Source organism: Saccostrea cucullata, unplaced genomic scaffold (genome assembly GCF_032062105.1).
Source record: "Saccostrea cucullata isolate Sc308-1 unplaced genomic scaffold, CSIRO_AGI_Scuc_v1 ctg130, whole genome shotgun sequence".
Taxonomy (NCBI): domain Eukaryota; kingdom Metazoa; phylum Mollusca; class Bivalvia; order Ostreida; family Ostreidae; genus Saccostrea; species Saccostrea cuccullata.
The window spans coordinates 491425-519342 of NW_026939106.1; the positions used below are offsets into that span (position 1 = coordinate 491425).

Sequence of the window (27918 nt, forward strand, 5' to 3'; positions counted from 1 at the left end):
CTTCTTTTTTTGAATCTTAACCTATTTTTTAAAAGTTAAACAAATAAAAGTACAACGCAGTTTGAAATACTTTTATCTCTATAATACACTCAGTTACCCATCACGTGATATCGAAGAAAAAAACACCCAAAGATAGTCAGTTTTTGTGATAGCAAGCTGTTTTAATCTAAAAAGATGGAATATTTGCCAATAACCTACAGCCCTCCTGGACCCGAGACCCCGCACAATCCCACACCGATCAGGGATTTATTGAAATCATTGCTACACGAAGAACTGGAAAGTCACAAACAAACGAAACAGAAACCCATAAAATGGAGCAAATCATTCCAACTCCATCACCACTTCCACCCAGGTGAGGTTAAAGTCTTTATTAAGGATGGTATCTTACGGGTTCATGCGAAACACGTACGAGGAGATGACGACGAAAACTTTGACATTCGAGAATCCAAGCGTTGTGTTGTTGTCCCTAGTGACGTCAACCGTAGTCAACTCCATTGTTATAGCCATGGTCACCAGGTGATCGTTGAAGCCCCCTTAATATCTAAAGATGAAAAGAATGAAGAGGAAGGGGAACAAGTTAAGGTGGAGGAGGCAGACGAGATTCCCGATGAGAACGAGACTTCCTGTTTCCGACAAGACATAGATCTGTCCGTCTTTAAAAGTGATCACATCACCGTACGGCGTCGAGAAAATGACGTCACTATCAGAGCTGACCACTGCCAGGATGAGGACGGGGTTAAGGTGTCGCGATCTTTCCATCGTGAATTCAAAATTCCCCCAAACGCTGATGCAGAGAAATTGTGTTGTTATCGAACCAAGAAGGGAAGCTTGGTTTTTAAAGCTCCACTCAACGCTGAAAACGATGGATGATATGTTTGTGTTTATTCATAAAATGCTGAATACGATGCAACTTTTAATATAAGGAGGGTTTTTTACAATGAAGAAAATACAAACTTTGAACTCATCAAAGAGACTAAAAAAGACGAGTGACTAATGCTTGCAAAAGAAACATCTGGAAGTGCATGTTAAATATTGGTTGAAACTTCGAAAATAAACGAAACAAATTTATTTATCAAAAGTCTTTGATGAGTTTGTAGTTTTACTGGTTCAAAGTCATATTAAGGAAGCTCTAAACACTGTACACTAAAGAGTTCCACTATTAGGGTAATTTTTTTATGCACTTAGAGTGATCTGCCCTTAGAAGTAGGATTGAAAAAAATGTTATTTTCAGCCAATTTCACGATCTGTATTAGATTAAAATATTTTCAGTATTATATAATACCAAGAATAAATAATTAAACATAATTAATCAGTATTTTCATTAATTTTCCCAAGGTAAGTAAACAGCAGTGATTTCTGTTCACAAGTAGTCCAATGTCTTTGAACATTATTCTTGCATAAATGAGACAGGTACCCTATGTTATACATGTATTGAATAGAAAAGTCTCAATATGCACACCTTTATGTGATATACTTTTCTTCAAATCCAAAAAGCAGGTTTTGTTAGTGTTTAGAGCTTATACTGTAATATTTCCAATTTTTTTTTTTTTTTTTTTTTTGTGATAACTTTGAAAGTTAGAAGAGTTTATTTCTGGATAAATCTACTGGAATGCAAATTAGGCAAATCGATAGGTCAGGGGCTAAAGGAGGCCAAATATGCATGTGAATCTGAATCTCCTGCGCGTCTCTTTTTGTGCCTAATGCTAAGGAGGCCAAATACGAGTATGCATAAAAATCTCCTGCGGCTGTCTTTGTATTAAAAGTGGGTGAGGACTATTGAAATTGGCATGGGTGTCCTCGTGTAATTTAAATCTATTAATCTACATTTTTAAAATCTAAATATACAATTTTATTTCACAATGAAATAGAAATATAAGGAATCGCTGTCAAGTTAGTACAGTATGCCAGGGACATCAACGATAGTGGGAAACATTGGATAATTTATCCATACGGGGCTTCGCCCGTTAGGCAAAGTATCCCATGTTTCCCGCTATATCGTTGATGTCCTGGCAAACTATACTAACTAGACAGTGATTCCTGTGTTCCATCTTGTTTAATGATCTTTCTAGAAATCGAACAAAACTGGCACAGCTATTTACCGACAAACAGACAGACCTATACCGTAAGTTACATTAGTATTGATATGCCTTCCAGTTTCTGAACAGTAGACCCAAAGATGAATGTGTGGTAACTGGTAAGACAATTGGAACATTAGTTATAACTAAAGTATGTAAATAAATAGACTTTTATATTGAAGATTCTATAATTTATTTTTTCCTGAGAAACAAATTAAAACAATTTCACTTTTAAAATGTCATGTGATAGAAATTAAATTCACAACAGAGTTCATAAGTAAATGACAAAAATATATTGTTGACGTACATGTTATTATCACTTTTTATCACAGTCTGTGTTTACTTGGTTTTATGTAGAGAGGCACTGCCACTTTTTATTTTATCAACTCTGTCCTGTCCAAGCACTTTAGCAATTCTATAAAGGAAATCAAAACTATAAAATAAAATAAAAAAAGATTTTAATTTGTGTTAATACTAAAATCAGTCAAATAAAAAAAGAAAATTCATTAAGGAGAAGCTTTACTATAAACAAAAATACTCATGAAAAAGAGATAAAAAGAGACACAAAACAATTACAAAAGTTCTTCAGGTTTTAAATCGAAAGAGGCATAAGAATTTGAGGAGTGCGAGCATTTTCACCAATGATCAAGTTAGGTTGTTTCTAGCTTCATCCCTCTTCTCAAGGGACTAGAATTTTCAATTAAATTAATATATCATTCTTTTTTTAAACCAATCATATAGTTTTTCTGCTCTATCACTAAACAAGAACATTTTCAAACATTTTTCATTACAACCAACCTAGCCTTGAACCTTTCATTCATTGGACAAAAGGATGTAGGAGAAAAAATTCTCATGATAAGGTTACAGTCCATATAAATGTCATGACAAAAGGACTTTTAAGGTTTCATTCATTTTATGTCATATGATCGACTTCCATAACTTTAGGTCTTGGAGCTTTTGATATGGTTCCAGAGAAGGTAAGTTATAAATTCAGAACAGATGTACCAAAATAAACTAACACTGATTTAGAGGCTTCAAGGAAAACACTGAATAAAATGTTCAACAGTGATTGGTGACTGTGCACCTTATATATACATGCAGTAAAGCTTGATTTTTTAGAATTCCTTTATAATAAAAATCTTGGTTTAATATAAGGGATATTTACCTTTAAACCACCTAAATGACTTGGCAATGTGTTCCTTATATGTTTACAAAGAACCCCTATTTTAAAAAAGTAAATTTGAAATCCGCATGATTATTTTACTACCAATTTATACTCTTTTGTCCATATGCAGATAATTCGGCAGTAGGAGATTTTTTTATGACATGATATATTACAAATATTATACTTCTGATGAAAACTACACTATAAAAGATCAATTATGCATCCTTCTAACCTTTTGGCTGTTGATGGAAGGAACTGGAAGAGATACACATAAAATAGTTCAGGGTGAGGTGAGATCCACACCTCGTCCAGTCTGTTTGCCATGGCGACGGCCATCAGTGTGGCACACCTCTCAGAACTCATCCTCTTCTCCCGGGGATCCATAGTGACTCCCAGGGACTGGAAAAAAGAAGAAAAAGTGTCTGATTCAGTCAGGGTGTTAAAAATGCACCCCCAGTAGATGTGGAGCATAGTCCATAGTCCATAAGTTACAACCCACTCTGACTATACTTTGGTGTATTAAAGTTCACTTGCCTGAAATACACAGTTTATTTACATGTATGTAAAATGTTCACCTGGGGCTTTACAGGAATCTCTTTTTTGCAATACAATGAATATTTTTAGCTATAGCTAGTTGATATATAAATTATAACATTTTCACATTTTTTATAATCTTCATCTGGTATATCAAACAGAATATCTCTAATACCAAAGGCATGTCAAAGTGATTTGAAAGTCCTTTAAACCACATATTTCTTTTTGAGGTGTATTCCCCTCTAGAATAAGAATATGAGGTATATTTACTGTATCTATTTTATCTGTAAAAGCGTGAACCAGGGCTTCTGAGAACACAGGTCCTGGACATACAGAGGTTACATTTATATTGTAGGGGTACATCTCGGTCCTCAGGGCATCCAGCCAGCCCTAAAACACAGAAACTAAATACAGTATGAAATAGACATGGAAACTAAAATCTCAAATTGTTTGCTCTTGTCTTTTCACAAAAAAGTCACACTTGGCTTGTGAAGATGCTAAAAACTCTTAGATAAATCAAACACCAAGAAACTTTGAATTGTGCATATAAGACAGGAGATGGGAAGTTGTGAAATATTGCTAAGATTACAATGCTGTTACTTTACCTGAAGTGCATGTTTAGAACAGGCATAGGATCCCAAACCAGGTGATCCTGTAATTGACAAGAAAATATTGAATTACTGTTGCACAGCGATGTGTGTTGAACAAAAAAATTACCAATTTATAATCTTAAGAATCAATACATATTGGATTTTTGAATCTTTTCAATCATAAAGAGTCTCATTAATCATTTAATACATAGATTTTAGGAGACCTGGATATCTAAAGTTTTAAATTCATATCTTCATACTGTCATTACAAAAACCATTTTTAAGTACATAGTCCATATGATTTTACCAATTTTTCCTGCTATGCTACTTGTAAAAACAACATGTCCAGCTATTCTCTCCATGAAGTGTGGAAGGACAGCTTTGGTCAGTGATATGGGACTGAGTGTATTAATCTCGAAAACTTGTCTGTCCACTTCGACTGGGCATCGCTCAATCAGGGACCTCTGGGATCGACCAGCATTGTTCACCAATATGTCAATCTACCACAAAATATTTTCAAGTGTATCACGAGGGCACATGATCTACCCATCAGAAAAGAAGGCCATCATAAATTGTATGTGCTTTGACTATGTATAACCATAAAATTTAAAAGTGAGGTCGGAGTGACCTATTTTGGGGTTGTGACTTATCTTGACCCCAAAATGCATCAACTAACAAAGTTTAATGATTACATATTAAGATTTGAGACAAGATTTGACTATATATAACTAAACAATTCCAAAATGAGGTCACTGCAACCTACTTCTGACTTGTGTCACACTTTTTCCCAAAATTCAACAGTTCAACTGAGTTTTTTTACTAAGGTGAGATAAAGCTATTCTGACCCATCAACTTTTTATGGCTGATGAGTATGGGACATGATAAGGCATTGATATCAAGTGATGTTTTACCTTCTTAAAATATTTCAAAACTGTTTCTACTGCATCAGAATGAGACTTTAGATCAAGCAAATCCAGTGGGAGGACCAGTATATTTTCTTTCTTCAAGTATCCACGATCTGTGCATGAAAAAAAGTCGGATACAATTTTTCTTGTATTCTGATTGACTCATTTCAGTCGTTTACAATGTACTGTATGACTTGTTTCAGTTACGGTACTTATGATTTTCTGTATACCTATCATGTTCTGTTTGACTTTTTATAAAGTAACCTATGATGTTCTATTTGACTTAATTGTGATAGTTACATGTACTTCTGATGTTCAGTTTGCATTCTTTAAGTTACCTATGATGTTTTGTTCATCTTATTTTAGTACTTATGACTTATTTTAGTTACCTACCCCAGTATAATGTTTTACCTGACCTGTTTTGATTATACCTATAATGTTCTGCTTGACCTGTTTTAGTTACCTATGATGTTCTACTTGACCTGTTTTAGTTACCAATAATGTTCTACCTGACCTGTTTTAGTTACCAATAATGTTCTACTTGACTTGTATTAGTTACCTATGATATCTACTTGACCTGTTTTAGTTACCAATTATGTTCTACCTGACCTATTTTGATTACCTCCAATGTTCTGCTTGACCTGTTTTAGTTACCAAAAAAGTTCTATCTGACCTGTTTTAGTTACCTATGTTGTTCTGCTTGACCTGTTTTGATTACCTATAATGTTCTGCTTGACCTGTTTTGATAATACCTATGATGTTTTACTTGACCTGTTTTAGCTTGACCTGTTTTAGTTACCTAAAATGTTCTGCTTGACCTGTGTTAGTTACCTAAAATGTTCTGCTTGACCTGTTTTAGCTACCTAAGATGTTCTGCTTGACCTGTTTTAGTTACCTAAAATGTTCTGCTTGACCTGTGTTAGTTACCTAAAATGTTCTGCTTGACCTGTTTTGATTACCTATAATGTTCTGCTTGACCTGTTTTGATTACCTATGATGTTCTACTTGACCTGTTTTAGTTACCTGTGATGTTCTACTTGACCTGTTTTAGTTACCTATAATGTTCTGCTTGACCTGTTTTGATAATACCTATGATGTTTTACTTGACCTGTTTTGATTACCTATGATGCTCTACCTGTTTTAGTTACCTATGATGCTCTACCTGTTTTAGTTACCTATGATGCTCTACCTGTTTTAGTTACCTATGATGCTCTACCTGTTTTAGTATTCATTACCTATGATGTTCTGCTTGACCTGCTGTAACCTTTCCTCTCTCCTGGCAGACAGCACCAGACTACAACCATCAGCAGCTAGTCTATAAGCCAGAGACTCCCCTATACCACTAGAGGCTCCAGTGATCCAAACCACCTTATCTTTCAGTGTACCTTAAAAATTATTTTCAAAAAATTAAATGGGTATACATTTGAATGAAAAATGTTACATAATCAAACAAATATACTAATAACTGATCTTGAAAATGTGCCTCTTAACCATTGAAAAAAAGGTGAAATTATTCATCTGTTTTTTGTCTTTATCTGACTCTAATCTGATGAGAACTATCCAATATGAAAAATAACTAATTCAAGTACTAAGGTCATGGCCATTTCATAAATGTGTTCTCCTATTTGAAAATTATTTACCGTAATCAGATTCAAAAATTAAAATAACTTTAAGCAGAAAAATATAATTGTATGTGAAATTACTATAAAGGACTGCAATTTATTCAGAAAAAGAGATTCAATGACAGCAATTTTCTTTTCTAAATTACTACTCCTTGTTTTTGAACCACCAATATGTTATTCGATAATCAAGATGGAATATGAAGTCTCGGAAAACTTTTGAACTGTTATTACATAATAAAGACAGAGAATGAAGTCTACAGCAATCAACTCTCCTGGGATAAAAAGTAAAATTAAGTTATAGAGTAATATAGCAGAGACCTTGAAGTTAATGGTGCTGTTTAATAACTGAGATAAAAACTCACCGAAAATGCTTATTGACAAAAAGAAATGCTAGTAACCGTATGTATGCCCTTGAATGTCTGACTCAATCGTACTAATTGTCACACAAAATATACATTTAAAACAAGGATGAGACATGTTAAAAGATTATAAATAAAAAAAATACATGTAATGTATACCCTGGTAGTACAGTGTCCATTTACTCATGTATATGTAGTCCATGTCTGTACTCCTACAAGTAAGAGTCTCGGTTAATGTCTCTATGCTCCTTATATACCATTGACATGGTGTCAAGTCGCTGTGAACCTCTGGCATGCTGGAGTATCCATGCTTTTCAGTGAAAATCTGAAAGCTTAAGCAATTCATTACCTCCCACATTTTATGAAAAATCATTTCTTACCTGTTGCATATCCAAACTTTTCTGCCCATTGAAGTTCTAAGTCACAGTCTGAGAGAAATAATCGCACACACTGGACAATCATACCCACCACCAAAAGCATAACAATAACTGATAGCCAGTCCATTCTGTAAACCTGAAACTAAATATTCAAAATATTCAGAAATGCATGGTTTTTTCTATGCACAAATTTAAATATTTCTGCTGTTAATACACGTATATACAGTGTAACAGGAAAAGGGAAAAATGCTACAGACAAGGATTTTAAACCATGCAGCCCCCCTACCCCCTCAATCTCAAGTCAGACCGCCTCATTCCTCCTTGCTTAATTACTTACTGTAAAATCACATATTTTCGTCGGGTGAAATTTTCATGGTTTGAGGAAATAATATTGGTTTGGGGGAATTGATTTCATGGTTGGAAAATGTTAAGTGGTAATGCTTAGAAAAATTTTCATTTCATGGTCATAAATTTGTGGGTCTCTCCATACCTAGAAAACAACGGAAATTAACCCCCAAGTGATTTCTCACTAATTAAAGGTCTTCAGCCCTAAAGACACCATCCCAGACTCTTCCCTGGCAGGTCTTTCACCCATTACTTCCAGGGCATATTGGCATTGGTACCAAACAGTACAGGAAAGGTGAGAAATTCAATTGCAATGGACCAGACCAGTTTCAAACCCCAGACTCCCTAAATCTCCAATCATGTACTCTACAAACTATTATACTATCAGACCACCCACGATCAAACCTGGTCTGAAGTCTCTGGTCTCCATCAAATTTCCCTTCCTTTTAGTAAACAGTCCTGTAGGAACTGGAGGAAGGGGGTTCAATAATTATGTTTGATGACCTTTCATTTCCCATGTCAAGGATTTTTTGATTGCTATTCCCCCCTCCCCCAATACATTTTATGCTTTATTTGTAATGGCATACTAGAATTTGGGAGTGGGACAGATTTTTCAAACAAGATGTGTTTGTGAAAAACTATGACCCTCGGCAACAAAGTTCGAAAAAAAAACTATTTTTAGCATATAGGTCACAGTCAAGGTCACAAGGTCATTGACCTTGATGTCGTTTGAAAGAACCTGATTAGTGGAGTATGCATACCAATTATGAAGTCTCTTTCTTTTATGGTTCAAAAGTTATGGTGAAGGTATGAAAAAGCTTTCATGTCCAAAATTTATGGCGAAGGTTATAATTTGCAGACAATAAAGCTATTTTTAGCATATAGGTCACAGTCAAGGTCACAAGGTCATTGATCTTAGTGTCATCTGAAAGAGCTTAATTAATAGTGGAGTACGCATACCAAATATGAAGTCTCTATCTTTCATGGTTCGTAAGTTAAGGTTCAAGTTTGAAGACATAAAAGCTATTTTCAGCATATAGGTCACAGTCAAGGTCACAAGGTCATATTGATCTTAGTGTCATTTGAAAGAGCTTAACAAATGCTAAATTAGTGGAGTATGCATATCTAATCTGAAGTCTCTATCTTTCATGGTTCAAAAGTTATGGCGAAGGTTATACTGTTATAGTTTGCAGACAAACAGACAGACAGGACAAAAACAATATACGCCCCGAATCCATCGATCCAGACGCATAAAAATATTTTTGAGAGTGCAAATTAGGTGCAAATGCACAGCATGCGCAGTGATACGGAATTTAATTTAAATCTTCAAGTGAAAAACTCAGGGTGTCAGTTGTTGAACGATCCTGTTACATCAGATTGGGGACACTTATCGGGGAGAAAAGTTTACAGCTCGAATGACGCTGTTTTCTAAACCTTACCTGACTTTTTGGTCAAAATCTACCACCGATCGGATCCTTCGGTCTCACACAAGTTCTTCTGCACGTGCAACTTCCGGTGTCTTGTAAACAGAAGGGAGGTATAATATGAATACATTTTTATATCTCGTAACCAGCCTCTATAACCAGGCAGAGCGCATGCGCGCAACAAATTTACATCGAGTTCGGAAAACAGCAGAGAGGAAATTCGGAATATATAACGAAAACTAGTAGTGCTATTCTCAGATGCAGAAATTTATGCATAATTCAATAAAATTCTATTTAAAAAGCCGAAGAATTAATAACTCGACATTGCAATTAGTTTTTATTTGTTTATTTAATCTTTTATTTATTTATTTATTTATTTATTTATTTATTTATTTATTTATTTTTATTTTTTTTTATTGTAATAATTATTAATAAACTAAGTAACTTATTTATTCATTAGGAAATTTATTTGTCTGTTTATTTATAAATACATTCTTTTCTTCATTAATTAATTATTCTAATGAGTAATCAATTCTTTTATTTATTTATTTATTTATTATTATTTATTTATTTATTTATTTATTTATTTATTTATTTATTCATTCATTCATTCATTTACTTTTTTTCTCTCTCTCTCTGTTATAGACAGGTTCTGTTTATGTATTGCAAGGGTTTATGTTCCCATAACCAAGGTTTGTATACCCTTCACCAGAATCTATATACACATCACCAGGGTCCATTTTATCTATCACCAGGGTTTATATACCAATCACCAGGGTCTATATTATCTATCACCTGGGTCAATATTATCTATCACCAGGGTCTGTATACCCATCACCAGGATCTGCATACCCATCACCAGGGTCTATATACCCATCACCAGGGTCCATATTATCTATCACCAGGGTTTATATACCCATCACCAGGGTCTATATTATCTATCACCAGGGTCTGTATACCCATCACCAGGGTCTATATACCCATCACCAGGGTCTATATTATCTATCACCAGGGTCTGTATACCCATCACCAGGGTCCATATTATCTATCACCAGGGTTTATATACCCATCACCAGGGTCTGTATACCCATCGCCAGGGTCTATATTATCTATAACCAGGGTCTGTATACCCATCACCAGGGTCTATATACCCATCACCAGGGTTTGTATTATCTATCACCAGGGTCTGTATACCCATCACCAGGGTCTGTATACCCATCACCAGGGTCTATATACCCATCACCAGGGTCCATATTATCTATCACCAGGGTTTATATACCCATCACCAGGGTCTGTATACCCATCACCAGGGTCTATATACCCATCACCAGGGTCCATATTATTTATCACCAGGGTTTATATACCCATCACCAGGGTCAATTTTCACATCACCAGGGTCCATATTATCTATCACCAGGGTTTCTATACCAATCACCAGGGTCTATATTATCTATTACCAGAGTCTGTATACCCATCACCAGGGTCTATATACCCATCACCAGGGTTTGTATTATCTATCACCAGGGTCTGTATACCCATCACCAGGGTCTATATACCCATCACCAGGGTCTGTATACCCATCACCAGTGTCTGTATACCCATCACCAGGGTCTATATACCCATCACCAGGGTCTGTATACCCATCACCAGGGTCTGGTTACCCATCACCAGGGTCCATATTATCTATCACCTGGGTTTATATACCCATCACCAGGGTCTATATACCCATCGCCAGGGTCTATATTCACATCACCAGGGTCTATATTATCTATCACCAGGGTTTCTAAACCCATCACCAGGGTCTATATTATCTAACACCAGGGTCTGTATACCCATCACCAGGGTCTATATACCCATCACCAGAGTCTGTATACCTATCACCAGGGTCTGTATTACCTATTACCAAGGTTTATATACCCATCACCAGGGTCTATATTATCTATCACCAGGGTCTGTATACCCATCACCGGGGTCTGTGTACCCATCACCAGGGTCTATATACCCTTCACCAGGGTCTATATTTTCTATCACCAGGGTTTGTATACCCATCACCAGGGTCTGTATACCCATCACCAGGGTTTATATATCAATCACCAGGGTCTATATACCCATCACCAGAATCTATATATCAATCACCAGGGTCTATATACCCATCACCAGAATCTATATATCAATCACCAGGGTCTGTATACCCATCACCAGGGTCTGTATTATCTATCACCAGGGTCTGTATACCCATCACCAGGGTCTGTATTATCTATCACCAGGGTCTGTATACCCATCACCAGGGTCTGTATTATCTATCACCAGGGTCTGTATACCCATCACCAGGGTCTGTATTATCTATCATCAGGGTCTGTATACCCATCACAAGGGTCTGTATACCCATCACCTGGGTCCATATTATCTATCACCAGGTTCTGTATGCCCATCACCAGGGTCTATATACCCATCACCAGGGTCTGTATACCCATCACCAGGGTCTATATTTTCTATCACCAGGGTTTGTATACCCATCACCAGGGTCTGTATACCCATCACCAGGGTTTATATATCAATCACCAGGGTCTATATACCCATCACCAGAATCTATATATCAATCACCAGGGTCTATATACCCATCACCAGGATCTATATATCAATCACCAGGGTCTGTATACCCATCACCAGGGTCTGTATTATCTATCACCAGGGTCTGTATACCCATCACCAGGGTCTGTATTATCTATCACCAGGGTCTGTATACCCATCACCAGGGTCTGTATTATCTATCACCAGGGTCTGTATACCCATCACCAGGGTCTGTATTATCTATCATCAGGGTCTGTATACCCATCACAAGGGTCTGTATACCCATCACCTGGGTCCATATTATCTATCACCAGGTTCTGTATGCCCATCACCAGGGTCTATATACCCATCACCAGGGTCTGTATACCCATCACCAGGGTCTATATACTTATTACCAGTTTCTGTGTATTGATCACTTTTCTCTATATTAACAATGGTGTATATCAGGAAGAGTCTGTATTTGCAAGGGTTTGGTTTTTAATATAACCAAGAGTATGTGCATCGCAGAGGGTTTGTCAAGGGTCTTAGTATTAACAAGGGTCTATGACTCTATGTATCACGCAGGGTTTTTGTCATCAAGGGTCTATGTATCATAAAAAGTATGTATATTACCAATGCCATGTGTTTCACCAACGGTACGTGTATCACCAAGGGACTGTATCACGAAGGTTATGTTTATCATGGGTCTGTGTATTACAAAGGGTCTATGTATAACCAAGGGTCTGTGTATTACCAAGGGTCTATGTATCACCGAGGGTCTATGTATCACCAAGGGTCTGTTTATCTCCAAGGGCCTTTGTATCACCAAGGGTCTGTGTATCACAAAGGGTTTGTGTATCACCTAACGTCTTTGTATTACCAAGGATCTGTGTATCACCAAGAGTTTTCACCTAGGGTCTATGCATCACCTTGGGTCTTTGTATCATCAAGGGTCTATATATCACCAAGGGTCTGTGTATCACCAAGGGTTTGTGTACTTTTGTCCATTAGCAATGATCATTAATCCATCAGAAGAGTGTGTATACTTATTACATAAGTCTGAAAAGCCATATTAAGGATTTTCCCTCTTGTTGGGCCGAAGTACCTTATTTTCTGTAGGATGTCCAACATTTTTTGCATTATCAAAATGAAATCCAATTTTTTGAAGGATGTCTTTGGGTGTGTTCAGTTACAAGGTTAACATCTTATAGAGAAGGCCTGATCGAATTGTATAATGAACTATAATGATTGTCTTGAGATTAAAGCCATATATGGCGTATGTACAATGAAAATTATTAGACTAAAATAATAAGAACTTATTATTTGTATCATTACTTTATATAAAGATAGAACTTTTCCGTAAATTACAAAATCTAAGTCAATTGCGTTATAAAGATATCACAATTTAATTTGCATTCTCGGAATTTTCTCCGATTCGGAAGAAAATACAAAAGATTTAAATAACACAATACAGAGAAGATAAAATCGTATAGTTAGTTGAAACGAGGTGTTCTCCGTGTTCAGAATTGTATGAAAAGTTTTAATACAATGAAGCGCGTTGAAGTGGTAAAATTTTCCTTTCGGATGAAACGTTCCGAGTCATGTTTTGAATGTCAATTATAACAAAATGACACGCCCATTTTTTTTAGAAACTAACAAGAAATATTCGTCGTAATGTTTTAGGAAACCCCACTCTTTGCGACAAGCAACATGTATTTCACCGAAATGGAGATTTTTAGAGTTATAAAAAATATCTAGAGAGTCCCAACTTCTGTAAAACACGTATTGCAATGAATTTGTACATTTATCATGTTTATTGGAGTTACAATAACACATGTATTGGTCGAACACGTGCTTACTCTGTGTTTATGAAGACCGTCAATATGATTGGATATTATATTTATGGAATACCTGTTCTACAGGTATTCGAATGAAGAATTTGACCGATTTTTCCTTTCTAAAGAAATAGGCGTGACAATCAAAATTCTAAAGATAGCTCAAAACGTTCTATTCAAACGGGAAATTTTACCACTTCAATGCGCTTCGTTGTATATATAGATGTATTTACTATATTTCTTCTCTTAATTTTGTATTTTTTAAAATTATACTTTTTGATCAGTTACGCCATATATGGCTTTAAAATTTCTTGATCTAAAGTTATTATTTTATGTTGTCATTATAGCATACCTTTTTTTATTTTGTAGTTGAATCCTGTTAAGGAGGAAGCAAAGGACATTGAACTTTATATCGATAGACAAAGATTTTTTATTTATGTGGAAATATTTTGACATTGAAAATTTCAGTCATTATGTATCTTGATTCATCTATTTCATAAATGGAAAGAAATCATAAAATTCCATTATGTTGTTCATTTGTTCCACAGAAAATCCGAACATATACATCTCTTCATAATTAATGAATAAAGTGTGCAATGGTAGAAATCCTCACAAAAGTAGATCGACCAACACAAAGTTCAAATTTCATTTATGTTCGATGTAGAGGTTTATGACAGTAGAACAAAAGTGCCAAAATAGATGCATTCTACAAACTCTACAAATTCTGAATAATGACATTTTGTCAAGCAGAAAACCAAAGTGTAGTTTTGCTGCAGGGAAATGATATGCAGTGTCTGTGATTTTTGAATGGGATGCAGTCGTCTATGGCAAAGTTCATTTGTCATATCTTTTCACATGAAGATGTAAAAGACCTGTCTCATCAACTGCAAAGCTTTGGCCAAGATTAAAGTTTTGTTAAGGTCAAATGTCAAGGTCAAAGATCATATGCAAAATAAACTGGACTCCTAATAGTTTTGTCAGGGGCATTACACAGGTGAATTATGCTTTGATCAGGGCACCAGTAATTCTTAGCCAGCCTTGTTGCTGAAAGAAAAATTGCTGGCTATTGTCAGGTTGTTTGAGACAGGAAGGGGTTGACACCGGCCACAATCGACCAATTAAACTTACGTATAAAATTGTTATCCTTACCCTTAGCCGCTTTTGATTTATAATAAATGTATGAAAATCAAACATTATCATAAGATAAAAAAATAAAATATTCATAAACGGTTTGTAATAGATAATTCATATGTTGAATAGGAGAGTCTGATCTTCTGAAAGGTATAGGGGGTCGACCTTTCAATGAATATGTTCAAAAGTTAAATGATGCGTTTAGAAAACAGGGGGAAGGGGGCAACACCACCACCCCATGTTACGTGCCTTGTCAATACGTTAAGTGCCTCTTAACATATATGTGCAACATACACATAGAAATTTCATGTTACTTTTATAGATGCAGGTAAGGAGGTTTTTGTTATAAATATAACTCATGTATGTACAAGTGAAATCTGAATTACTAAAATTTTATTTCCATCAAATGTTCCGAATATTCAACTATCATTCGAATAAAGTAAATGAGTAGTCGACTAAGGTATAAATAAATATTTTGTTAATAAAATTTATCTCAATTTATCCAAAAGAGGAATCAAAATACATCATGATTCACATTAACAATGTAAAGATATTTCCACAATCCACACAAATAAACTCTTTGCCCATCGTTTTAAGTTAATTTGAATGTCCTTTGCATCCTCTTTAACAGGCTTACACTACAAAATAAAAAGTAAATAAGATCAATATTAGAATCAAGAAATTTTAATCATAAGAAAATCAATATACATGTATTTCTTTATGCAATTCGATCATGCCTTCTCTACAAGAGGTTAACTTTACTAAACACATCCACAGACCTTCTTAATATTGGATTTCATTTTAATAATGCAAATTATGTTAGACATATAGGCCTACAAAATAATGCAATAAAACCCTGCAAGAATAAAAATTTCCTTGATATGGCTATTCAGACATATGTAATAAACATGCACACTCTTATGATACGTATTCAAACCCTGCTGATGGACAAAGGTGCACAGACCCTCGATAATACACAAACCCTTGGTGATACACATATCCTTGGTAATACATGTACAGACCCTTGGTGACATACATACATACCCTTAGTGATACAGATCCTTGTTGATAAAGACCCTAGGTGATACATAGACCCTTGATGATACATAGACCACCGGTGATATACAGACCCTATGTGATGTATAGACCTTTGGTGATACACAGACCCTAGGTGATACATATACCCTTGGTGATACACAGACCCTAAGTGATACATAGACCTTTGGTGATACACAGACCCTAGTTGATACACAAACCGTAGGTGGTACAATATATACCCTTGGTGATACACAGACCTTCAGTATAATACACAAACCCTTGGTGATATACATATCCTTGGTAATATAGACCCCTGGTGACATACATACCCAAAGTAAACTTATCCTTGTTGATACAGACTCCAGGTGATATATAAACCCTTGGTGATACATAGACCACTGGTGATACACAAGTCCTAGGTGATACACAGACCTTTGGTGATACAAAGACCACTAGTGATAGACAGACCCTAGGTGATACACATACCCTTGGTGATACAGAGACCCTAGTTGATACACCGACACTTCGTGATACACAGACCCTAGGTAATACACATACCCTTGGTGACAAAAAGACCCTTGACGACACATAGACCACTGGTGATACATAGACACTTGGTGATACATAGACCCCTGGTAGAACACAGACCCTTTATGATACACATTCCCTTGGTGATACACATAATCTCAGTGATACACATAATCTTGGTGATACATAGACACTTGGAGATACATTTACCCTTGTTGATACAGACCCTAGGTGATAAATAGCCCCTTGATGATACATACCCCTGGTGATAGAAACCCTAATTGTTGAAACACAAATATCTGGTTATTGACAGACACTTTATGATGCACAAACCCTTGGTAATAAATATACCCTTGGTGATACATAGACTGTTGGTGAGAGACACCTTTAGTGGTAGTACACAGACCCTTAATAATACACATACCCTTGGTGATACCGTAATCTTAGTTATAAATAAGGCCTTAGTGATAAAGACCCTGAGTGATACATAGAGTCATTTTCCCCTTATTGATACTGAGACCCTTGACTGACCCTCTGCGATGCACATACTCTTGGTGATATCAAAACCAAACCTATATAAATACAGACTGTTGGTGATAGATCCTTGTTGATAACGAGAAATAGGTGATCGGTATATAGACCTTGGTGATTGATATATAGGTTCTGGTGATGGGTATACAGACCCTGGTGATGGGTATATGGACCCTGGTGATGGGTATATAGACCCTGGTGATGGGTATATAAACCCTGGTAATGGGTATATAAACCCTGGTAATGGGTATACAGAGCCTGGTGATAGATAATACAGACCCTAGTGATGGGTATACAGACCCTGGTGATGGGTATATAGACCCTGGTGATTGATATACAGACCCTGGTGATGGAAATACAGACCCTTGTAATAGATAATAGAGACCCTGGTTATGGGTATATAGACCCTGGTGATGGGTATACAGACCCTGGTGATGGGTATACAGACCCTGGTGATAGATAATAGAGACCCTGGTTATGGGTATATAGACCCTGGTGATGGGTATACAGACCCTGGTGATGGGTATACAGACCCTGGTGATAGATAATATTGACCCTGGTGATAGATAATATAGACCCTGGTGATTGGTATATAAACCTTGGTGATAGATAATATGGACCCTGGTGATGGGTATATAGACCCTGGTGATGGGTATATAGATCCTGGTGATGGGTATATAAACCCTGGTGATGGGTATATAAACCTTGGTGATAGATAATATGGACCCTGGTGATGGGTATATAGACCCTGGTGATGGATATACAGACCCTGGTGATAGATAAAAGACCCTATTGATGGGTATATAGACCCTGGTGATGGGTATATAAACCCTGGTGATAGATAATATAGACCCTGGTGATCGGTATATAGACCCTGGTGATGGGTATACAGACCCTGGTGATGGGTATACAGACCCTGGTGATGGGATACAAACCCTGGTGATGGGTATATAGACCCTGGTGATGGGTATACAAACCCTGGTGATGGGTATATAAACCCTGGTAATGGGTATACAGAGCCTGTTGATGGGTATACAGACCCTGGTGATAGATAATATTGACCCTGGTGATAGATAATATAGACCCTGGTGATTGGTATATAAACCTTGGTGATAGATAATATGGACCCTGGTGATGGGTATATAGACCCTGGTGATGGGTATATAGACCCTGGTGATGGGTATATAAACCCTGGTGATGGGTATATAAACCTTGGTGATAGATAATATGGACCCTGGTGATGGGTATACAGACCCTGGTGAAAGATAATACAAACCCTGGTGATGGGTATATAGACCCTGGTGATGGATATACAGACCCTGGTGATAGATAAAAGACCCTATTGATGGGTATATAGACCCTGGTGATGGGTATATAAACCCTGGTGATAGATAATATAGACCCTGGTGATGGGTATATAGACCCTGGTGATGGGTATACAGACCCTGGTGATGGGTATACAGACCCTGGTGATGGGATACAAACCCTGGTGATGGGTATATAGACCCTGGTGATGGGTATACAAACCCTGGTGATGGGTATATAAACCCTGGTAATGGGTATACAGAGCCTGGTGATAGATAATACAGACCCTAGTGATGGGTATACAGACCCTGGTGATGGGTATATAGACCCTGGTGATTGATATACAGACCCTGGTGATGGGTATACAGACCCTTGTGATAGATAATAGAGACCCTGGTTATGGGTATATAGACCCTGGTGATGGGTATACAGACCCTGGTGATGGGTAAACAGACCCTGGTGATAGATAATAGAGACCCTGGTTATGGGTATATAGACCCTGGTGATGGGTATACAGACCCTGGTGATGGGTATACAGACCCTGGTGATGGGTATACAGACCCTGGTGATGGGTATACAGACCCTGGTGATAGATAATACAGACCCTAGTGATGGGTATATAGACCCTGGTGATGGGTATACAGACCCTGGTGATAGATAATATAGACCCTGGTGATGGGTATATTAATCCCGGTGATAGATAATATGGACCCTGGTGATGGGTATATAGACCCTGGTGATCGGTATATAGACCCTGGTGATGGGTATACAGACCCTGGTGATGGGTATACAGACCCTGGTGATGGGATACAAACCCTGGTGATGGGTATATAGACCCTGGTGATGGGTATACAAACCATGGTGATGGGTATATAAACCCTGGTGATGGGTATACAGACCCTAGTGATGGGTATATAGACCCTGGTGATTGATATACAGACCCTGGTGATGGGTATACAGACCCTTGTGATAGATAATAGAGACCCTGGTTATGGGTATATAGACCCTGGTGATGGGTATACAGACCCTGGTGATGGGTAAACAGACCCTGGTGATAGATAATAGAGACCCTGGTTATGGGTATATAGACCCTGGTGATGGGTATACAGACCCTGGTGATGGGTATACAGACCCTGGTGATGGGTATACAGACCCTGGTGATAGATAATACAGACCCTAGTGATGGGTATATAGACCCTGGTGATGGGTATACAGACCCTGGTGATAGATAATATAGACCCTGGTGATGGGTATATTAATCCCGGTGATAGATAATATGGACCCTGGTGATGGGTATATAGACCCTGGTGATGGGTATACAGACCCTGGTGATAGATAATATTGACCCTGGTGATAGATAATATAGACCCTGGTGATTGGTATATAAACCCTGGTGATAGATAAAATGGACCCTGGTGATGTGTAAATAGACCCTGGTGATGGGTATACAAACCCTGGTTATGGGAACATAAACTCTAGCAATACATAAACAGACCCTGTCTTTAACAGAGAGGGAGAGAGAGAGAAAAAATTATAGTAAATGAAAAAATAAATAAATAAAAACATTATTAAAATAATAAATAAATAAATTAATTAATTGATTAATTTTAAGAGAATGTTAATAAAAAGGAATAAATATGATAGATAAATAAATAAATAAATTATTTATTAGTAAATCAAACATTTACTTTAATTATCAGAAATAATAAATAAACCAATAAATAAAGAAGGAAACCAATAAATAAATAAACAATCAAGCAAAATATAAAGTAAGTAAACAAATAAACAAACAAATTAAAATATAAATGAATTAAAACATAAATAATAAATTAATCTATAAATTTATTAATTAAATAAAAGAATAAATTAATAATAAATAAATAGAAGAATTGATTACTCATTAGAATAATTAATTAATGAAGAAAAGAATGTATTTATAAATAAACAGACAAATAAATTTCCTAATGAATAAATAAGTTACTTAGTTTATCAATAATTATTACAATTAAAAAAAAAAAAAAAATAAAAATAAATAAATAAATAAATAAATAAATAAATAAATAAAAGATTAAATAAACAAATAAAAACTAATTGCAATGTCGAGTTATTAATTCTTCGGCTTTTTAAATAGAATTTTATTGAATTATGCATAAATTTCTGCATCTGAGAATAGCACTACTAGTTTTCGTTATATATTCCGAATTTCCTCTCTGCTGTTTTCCGAACTCGATGTAAATTTGTTGCGCGCATGCGCTCTGCCGCGAGATATAAAAATGTATTCATATTATACCTCACAGAAGGCCCAGAGGCCACAATGCTCGCCTCAATCCCTCACACACGTTAACACTTGGCAAAAATCCATTAAAGATTGTTCTATCGTTAAAATCAATTTGTTCTCATTCAAGAATAGAATGTGAGTCTCATAAATTTTCAGTAGACGGAAAAATAGCTAAGATTATTCAGGGGGTGGGGGGTTTCGCCTCATATCCCTCCCCAGGAGTCCCCCAATTCCCCCAGTCCTGTCTATGTAATATAAAAAATTGCAGAATTGTTAGTAGTTTCGTTCTAAGCTTGAACATTTGTATTTGACGATTTCATCAGGGACATAGTTTATATCTCCCTGATTTCATAAATATCCTCAATGCATTACATTAAATTAAGTACCTTTTGAAATGAAATTTTGAACAATTTTTGCATTTTATGAATTAGTTTGAGTCATCCCCTGTTGAGAATAAAAAAATGTATAAATACTATTTCATTATTATGTAGACATTAAATAAAAAATGACTGGCCTTTTTTTTACCATAGTTGATAGATGGGGAATTTGAGTGCCTATAATTTAATTTTATTGTGTCAATTTTTTTTCCATACATGTATGGGTTATCTCTCTTTGCCCATTTCATTCTTACAGTCATATCAAATAAAAACATTTTTAACTGCAAGTTATATGAGGATAAGCACAACCTAATAAAGTCATTATAATGCATAAATTTTGATGTTTTACATTGAAATAAAATAAAAAATTGCTTTTATATACTTTATTTTTTGTTCCATTCTTCAATATTGTAAGAACAAAATCACCATAAACTGACAAAAAAAAAATCACAAAGAATGGATAAATATTACAACTTCAGTCTGACCCACAACTTTAAATGAAAGATTTTCTAAATGATTGTACAAAAAGTCACACTGGTATATCTACTCATCTATTATTTAACAATTCAATTTTTGGTATCTTTATGTAACTCATTATCAAAGTAGGTCGTAATTTCATGATTCAATGCACAGTAAAAATTTTTTTTTTAAAATCAAGGTACTACAACCGGGAAAATTAGTTCAAATATCGGTAGACAAATTTCTGTCCTCCAAAAAAAAATGTCCAAGATGGTATGACACACAATAGCATCTAATTTATAATGAAAGAACATTGTATATTTATAAAAGTTCTCATACTAAATTCAGACAATCTTTCAGAAAGATAAAAATCAAGTATGAGAATATATGTTAATAACATACATGTAGTACACATAAATATATTTTTATACTTATTTGTCTGTCAGTTTTTGCTTCAAAAAGAAGAGTTTTAAGGATAAGAAAGATAACTCTCATTATAGACTATAACTATTTCTACAATTGTTTAAACACTAAGGGTTATGTGAAAATTTATCTTCTCTTCTTAATCTAAAATACTGTCTAACCAGTCCTCAAGATCATCAGCTGTTACAGGAAAAAAAAGAAATACATGTAATACTCATTAATAAACAAATTAAAAATTTTAAAAATAACTAAAGAAAGTCACATGACATCCAGATACATGCATGTACTTTACCTGTTTCTCCTTTAGTGTGTACATTCTTGGGAATTCGTGTTTTTTCGGACGTTTCCATGGACAACAGTGCGTCAAGTTCCTGGTCATCTATACTTGGGGTCTGGAATTTCACTTCCGTTTCTTCTGAATTTTGAACAACAGGATTTTGTTGGTCGCTTTCTACACAAACGAAGTCAGTTTTTGATTGAGTTTTGTCATTTTTGCACAAGTCCTTTTGAGCTTTGGGACTCTCTTTAGTGTCACCAGTGAGGTTTCTTTGAGGTGGAGTGTGTTGTTTATTTTCTTTGGGAATATTGTCTTTATCAGATGAGTTTTGCATTGATTGGGTCTCCATTATTTGTAGTTGTTCCTTCTGCAAAAATAAGTTTAACGTATTTCATTTTGGGAGAAATTAAAAAAATTAACCAAGTTCAAATTACCATATACAAAACTTCTCTTCTGATTTTGTTAGTTCTTTTCTGAAATTAGGGTATATAAATTCAATTTAGGATATATAGAATGATTTTGGAATGGCTTTTGGTATACAAAAATTACACTGTAGATGTCATTTATAATACACCTGGGTTTACCTTCCAGTGCCACACTTCTTTTCCTAAGCTGAAAATTTGGACAATAATTATATAATCCTATGAACTAAAAGGAAAAGAATTTTCAATATAAACATCAAATGATTTTCAGCTATAGGTCACCTTTATGGGAATATGGGAAGGTAAGTGTTTTCTTTTAAATAATGTCCTTACTAGGGATGTGCGATTTTATTGGTATACCGGTATATCGCGATTTTTTGTTGCGTGATACGTATCGTGATACGGAGACCTAAATACCGGTATTTAGGAACATATTATAAAGTCCAGAAACTATTCATTTATTTCTTCAATCTTTCAAATAACAATTACAGAAAGTATAAAAAATGTTGTAAAAAGTGAAAAGAACGGCATCTTAACGTCCAAACTTAATTTATTTTATATACCGGTACATAAAAATTTCAAGAAAGTAATTTTTTTTCTAGCATATTTTTTAGCAAAATAATGACTTTTCATATAAAATCATTGTGAAAACTGTTTTTAAAAATATCATGATATTATCGTGATATTGTGGGAAAAAATCGTGATATATCGCGATACGAAATTTTTGGCGATACCCATCCCTAGTCCTTACAGTAAAATGTTCTTTGCTGATACCCAGCTTTTGATACAGGGGAAGAGACTGCAGACTGTCAGATAGAGCCACGAGATCTATTGACATCTGATCGTAATGTGGACTGGCGGCCTCCTCTTCCCACAATGCCTCATCCTTAAATCTGAACTGCGCAGCTGATGCCCCTGTGGAGACAAAAGATAATAATCTTTTTTCCGTGTTTCACAATCAATGCAGCTATCTCAGGCCTTGAATATTTTTAATACCACAGATTATTTATTGTCAAGACAGTTGAATTTTTTTTCCCCAATATTTTAATCTCAATGGATATCTTGTAGTTTTTTTATATTTATAACATCGATCAATATATCAAAATCTTGGACGTCTTTTTTCAGATCTATTGAGTTCAAGGTTTTTACATCTGCATTATTTATTTGATAATACAAATTGCAAATTAATTTTTGTGACATTTTTTATTATCAAATCACTGTTGACAGGAAAACTTTTCTAGTCAATTCTCCTTCTTACGCACTCCGAGAGAATAATTTTCCTGAATAAACAACCATAATGGTCTACAAGTTATAAACAACCATAATGGTCTACCGGTTATAAACAAACATATCAGTCTACCAGTTATAAACAACCATAATGGTCTACCAGTTAAAAACAACCATATCAATCTACCATGCAGTTATAAACAACCATAATGGTTTATCAATCATAAACAACCATATTAAATAGTCTACAGTTTTAATAATCATATTGGTCTAAAAGTTATGAGTCCAATTATTACCTTCATATTTTAAAAGTTTTTCAAAGCTTTCTCCTTTTTGTGTAGGTCCTATATAGGGATCTTCCTCTGGAGGCAGTTCATATTTCTCCCAGTTACTTTTCACTTCCCGTCGAGAAAATCGGGCTACATTAGGGGTATGGCCGCTACCCTAAAAAATGTATAATTTCGGTTAATTTAAATACATATCATGAAAGCCCATTTATTTCCTTTACTTTGATGACCTTATTGGTAATTTATTTCTGGACTAATAAATGAATTTCAGATAAAACAGTTTGTTATATCTGACATTGATTTTTCTGTCACATTTCCCAGTTGGGGAATTGTGTGAGAAAAGTTACAAAAACCTAACAGAAATAAATTCCATACACCAGTAGATCTAAAAATTCAGTAAAAGTTGGATTTAATACTATGGATTATAGAAATAATGCCTTTTTTTTTAAAATGTCTTTTTTTGGCACCTTGGGAGATTGCATAAGTAATACCAGCTCCTATAAGCATAATTTTAGAAATTTTCCCATATTACATTAAAAATCCAAATTTAAATCTGTAACTCATCCAGGTAAACTTGCAGCAAAAATCAGCTCAATATATAGTGTGTGTAGTAAAACATTTGCAGAAAACCAAGACAGACTGAAAGACAAAGAGATAGATGGGAGGGAAATAATAGTTGCCTTCAGTTTCACTAGTAGATGGAATAGCAGTTCAGGGGAGGAAAATAAGGATACAGGTAAGTTGTTAAACATAAAGTGCCTTTGTGTGGCTTATTCGATTTATTTGTGTCGGAACCGATGCAAAGATAGAATATAGGCATTTAAAACTGGAATTTACCTTTTTTGTTGGTTTAGCCCCCCCTTTCAATTAGCCTCCCACTTTCAATTTGCTTCCGACGCCAACATGTATGATTATAGACTCATTTTATGGTACCGTTATAAACCCTCTTCAACAAGATTATTTAATATACCGTAGTCAACCTATATTCAAACAATACCTGTTTTGTGTATATCTTAAATCATTTGAAATTTGACATCATTGCTTTAAGCTAACTAATCATTAGTTTTGATTAAGAAGAAGGTTGATTTTCGATTCCCTTGCTGGATAAAATATCAGACATTAGCAGGTCCAGTCCAAAGACTATTTCTACCTACGTAGGTATTAATAGTAACCTAGGTATTTAAAGCTACCCAAAGTAGCTATTTTTACCTACTTTCTGCTTTACTTGCATTTTGTGGCCGAATGCAGGAACAGCGCAACATAGTGAGCACAAAATTTCTTGATACAGTCACACTGATGATGAATATGACAAAAAATTGGCCAAAAAATGAAAACTTCGTATATTATCAATTTTGCATAGAAACTAATGTAAAATTGCCGATTCAGGAAGTAATCATTTTTTGGCCAAAATTTTGTCATATTCATCATCAGTGTGACCGTATCAAAAAATATGGTATTCACCATGTTGCGCCGTTTGGTCTTTTGGTCGCAAAATGCAGAAATTATATAAAGTAGGTAAAAATAGCTACTTTTGGTAGCTTTAAATACCTAGGTAGCTATTAATAGCTACATAGGTAGAAATAGTCTTTGGACTGGACCTGATTAGAGTATCAGGAGCATAGCAGCAGCGAGACTGTGTATAATCCGAGATTCCTCTGACTCTAACCCCTGCTTTTATATTGTGACTTGTGCTCCCCTGCACAAGTCACAATATAAAAGCAGGGGTTAGAGTCAGAGGAATCTCGGATTAGACTGTGTACTGTTTGACCACCAAAACAGAAAAGTGAACAATTACTGTACCGATCTGTCGCTAATATCAGTTTTCACCGTGTTCGCCAATGTTTCTTCAGTATTCCCTTTTTTGTCTTTAGCGGTTTCCCCTTTTCTTTCTTCCTTTATCCCATGTTTCTTTTTGTACTGTGCGTTTTTCTTCTTTTTGTGCTCATCTGGTCGCATGTTTCACTCAGCTTTAAAATGAAATGAAAATGAAAGTAGGATTTTTTGACAGTGCTGTACCCGTGTATTCTTTCTTTTTATTATTTTTTATCTGTTTCAAATGCTTTATTACAACTGAATTATTAAATTTTGTTTCTTATAAGATTTAATTTTGTGTCGCTTAAATGTGATTAGAAAATCGGATTTCTGTCATCCAACGAAACCACGAGTTATCTCGTGTCTGCACATGCTACTTTCGTTTTGTTAAGCAAAACACAAAACATGTTCTGCACAAATTTAAATTAGGCCTATAGTCTATACTCGACTATAGATTGTAACTCTAATTTTGTCAACTTTTAAGCAAATAGGTAATCGATATCGATTAATATGATCATCAGAAAGAATCGATTCCGTTATAATTGTTAGTTAATTTTATCTTTTTATCAATGAAATCAGAAATCACGTACCCCTCAGGCTTTTGGGAGGAAACATATATAGAACCTTCACCAATATTTTTGTGAATTCATTTTCGTATTCAGTGATGTGAACGTACTCGATCTACCACAATCATGACTATGCATTAACCTGTTAATGCTATTAATGCGTAGCTAGGGTCTGTAGATCTACATCAATATCTGAATAAATTGCACTAGGTAAAACACGTATATTTATGGATTGATTTATGGTGGGTTAAAATTTGTTTAAATCTAGCGATTGTCTGTTTGAACTGGTGAAATCATTGCATCATATATGTATGTACAGTATTTATTGTTCAGTCTTTTTAAAAAGCCCGCTTGTATATAAAGGAAAAGAAGGGGGAAATGGGTCACGTTAACTATGACGATGCGAGATATTGCTGTGTTCTGTGAAAAGTAGACCGTGGACCGGTGAACAAGGAGGTAAGTTCTATGGCCTCTTTTTTTCTGATGTCCCAAGCTTTAACTGAGTTTTCATTTCTCTACCAGTCAAACATATCCAGCACTTGATGAAAGTGAATTTTGATTGTAGTAGCTATATAAACATGTATTAATTTAATCATGTGATAATTGAATACATGTTCTACATAGAGTATGTTTTCAGATGCAATGTGATCTATAAATTTATTAAAAATTATAATGTTACAAATATGCTAAAGGATACTTTTACATCTTTTTTTTTTTATCTAACTAAGTATTGGTCTTGTCTTGAAACTGCTGGGCATGAAATTTGTGGCTAAATTCATTTGTTATAGCAGACGATATTAGAGAATAAGTTACACAATTTGATATATTAAGTTCCTGAAAGAAGATCTAGTCTGTTTTCAATTGATTTCTTTTTTCTTTTTGTAAATATGAGCAGCGCTTTAAAATATCCATAAAATTTTTAAAAATAATTAATCACTGAATGAAAACGGAACTTGCTGGTGTTAAATCATTTTGATCTGTGTTAATTAGCACAATTTTAAGATGCCCTTTCTCATCTCCTTCAACTTGTCCTTATTATTAGACACCAGGAGCTTTAACTAGTTTACTTATACCAACATCTTGTGAATGAAAAGACTTAATTTTCAAATAATATTTATAAGAAATCAATTGTTTTTTTCTTCTTTGACATTAACTTAATATAAGAATCAGAGGTCAGTGCAAAGCTATACACAAGAAATTAACACTTGGGTGATGGCAGATTTAATATTATCTTACATTTCCATCCTAATCTCATAAAATGTGTTAATTATATTGTAATGAAGCTGAATTATCAAGGCCATCTGTGAATTAGATATTTTGAATGGTATATATAGATTCTTCTCTTATTGATCTAGGTTTGAAACCAACTGGATTAAGAAGTGTGTATTCCCCAGTAATTTTTGGTTTGTTTGTTTATTTGTTTGTTAATATTTTAATATCTACTGTTTCATTAAGGAGCAATTTTCTAAAAAAAAA

At 35.0% G+C, this 27918-nt stretch overlaps 4 protein-coding genes across 6 annotated transcripts in view; 2 read left to right on the forward strand and 2 right to left on the reverse strand.

Annotated features, from left to right (window-relative positions):
- Positions 1–174: 174 nt before the first annotated feature.
- LOC134252262 (uncharacterized) lies at positions 175–870 on the forward strand. The gene has a single exon (XM_062734699.1). It carries the CDS (start codon positions 175–177, stop codon positions 868–870), a length of 696 nt encoding a protein of 231 aa, XP_062590683.1.
- Positions 871–2266: 1396 nt separating this feature from the next.
- Positions 2267–9480, reverse strand: LOC134252236 (dehydrogenase/reductase SDR family member 7-like). Of its 2 annotated transcripts, none has more exons than XM_062734659.1 (9): positions 9412–9480; positions 7631–7769; positions 6505–6654; positions 5276–5382; positions 4672–4864; positions 4380–4426; positions 4045–4164; positions 3473–3639; positions 2267–2490 (listed from the first exon to the last, which is right to left on the reverse strand). In XM_062734659.1, the coding sequence occupies exons 2-9, from the start codon at positions 7752–7754 to the stop codon at positions 2415–2417; spliced, it is 984 nt and encodes a 327-aa protein (XP_062590643.1). In that variant the 5' UTR covers positions 7755–7769; positions 9412–9480; the 3' UTR covers positions 2267–2414. The 2 variants fall into 2 exon arrangements, with proteins under 2 accessions (XP_062590643.1, XP_062590644.1); XM_062734660.1 differs by having other exon boundaries at positions 9417–9455.
- An 11853-nt stretch (positions 9481–21333) lies between these two features.
- Positions 21334–26049, reverse strand: LOC134252277 (cell death regulator Aven-like). Of its 2 annotated transcripts, none has more exons than XM_062734716.1 (5): positions 25892–26049; positions 24074–24221; positions 23302–23465; positions 22144–22495; positions 21334–22031 (listed from the first exon to the last, which is right to left on the reverse strand). In XM_062734716.1, the coding sequence occupies exons 1-5, from the start codon at positions 26018–26020 to the stop codon at positions 21991–21993; spliced, it is 834 nt and encodes a 277-aa protein (XP_062590700.1). In that variant the 5' UTR covers positions 26021–26049; the 3' UTR covers positions 21334–21990. The 2 variants fall into 2 exon arrangements, with proteins under 2 accessions (XP_062590700.1, XP_062590699.1); XM_062734715.1 differs by having other exon boundaries at positions 25865–26049.
- Positions 26050–26786: 737 nt separating this feature from the next.
- LOC134252265 (uncharacterized) overlaps positions 26787–27918 on the forward strand; it is a 52180-nt gene continuing 51048 nt past the window's right edge. Inside the window, exon 1 of the mRNA XM_062734703.1 lies at positions 26787–26898. The gene's annotated coding sequence lies outside the window, so the exon portion shown is untranslated. The remainder of the gene's footprint in view (positions 26899–27918) is intronic.

What these genes read in the sequence shown, in the direction of transcription:
- LOC134252262 (XM_062734699.1), top strand. Translation starts at nt 175, where the DNA reads ATGGAATATTTGCCAATAACCTACAGCCCTCCTGGACCCGAGACCCCG.
- LOC134252236 (XM_062734659.1), bottom strand. Translation starts at nt 7,754, where the DNA reads ATGGACTGGCTATCAGTTATTGTTATGCTTTTGGTGGTGGGTATGATT. An exon ending in GTTCTAAACATGCACTTCAG is followed by an intron (nt 4,165 to 4,379) that starts GTAAAGTAACAG and finishes TCTGTGTTTTAG; the next exon opens with GGCTGGCTGGATGCCCTGAG. An exon ending in CTTCCATCAACAGCCAAAAG is followed by an intron (nt 2,491 to 3,472) that starts GTTAGAAGGATG and finishes TTTCCTTTATAG; the next exon opens with AATTGCTAAAGTGCTTGGAC.
- LOC134252277 (XM_062734715.1), bottom strand. Translation starts at nt 26,020, where the DNA reads ATGCGACCAGATGAGCACAAAAAGAAGAAAAACGCACAGTACAAAAAG. An exon ending in CTGATATTAGCGACAGATCG is followed by an intron (nt 24,222 to 25,864) that starts GTACAGTAATTG and finishes TACATTTTTTAG; the next exon opens with GGTAGCGGCCATACCCCTAA. An exon ending in AAAACTTTTAAAATATGAAG is followed by an intron (nt 23,466 to 24,073) that starts GTAATAATTGGA and finishes TTGTCTCCACAG; the next exon opens with GGGCATCAGCTGCGCAGTTC.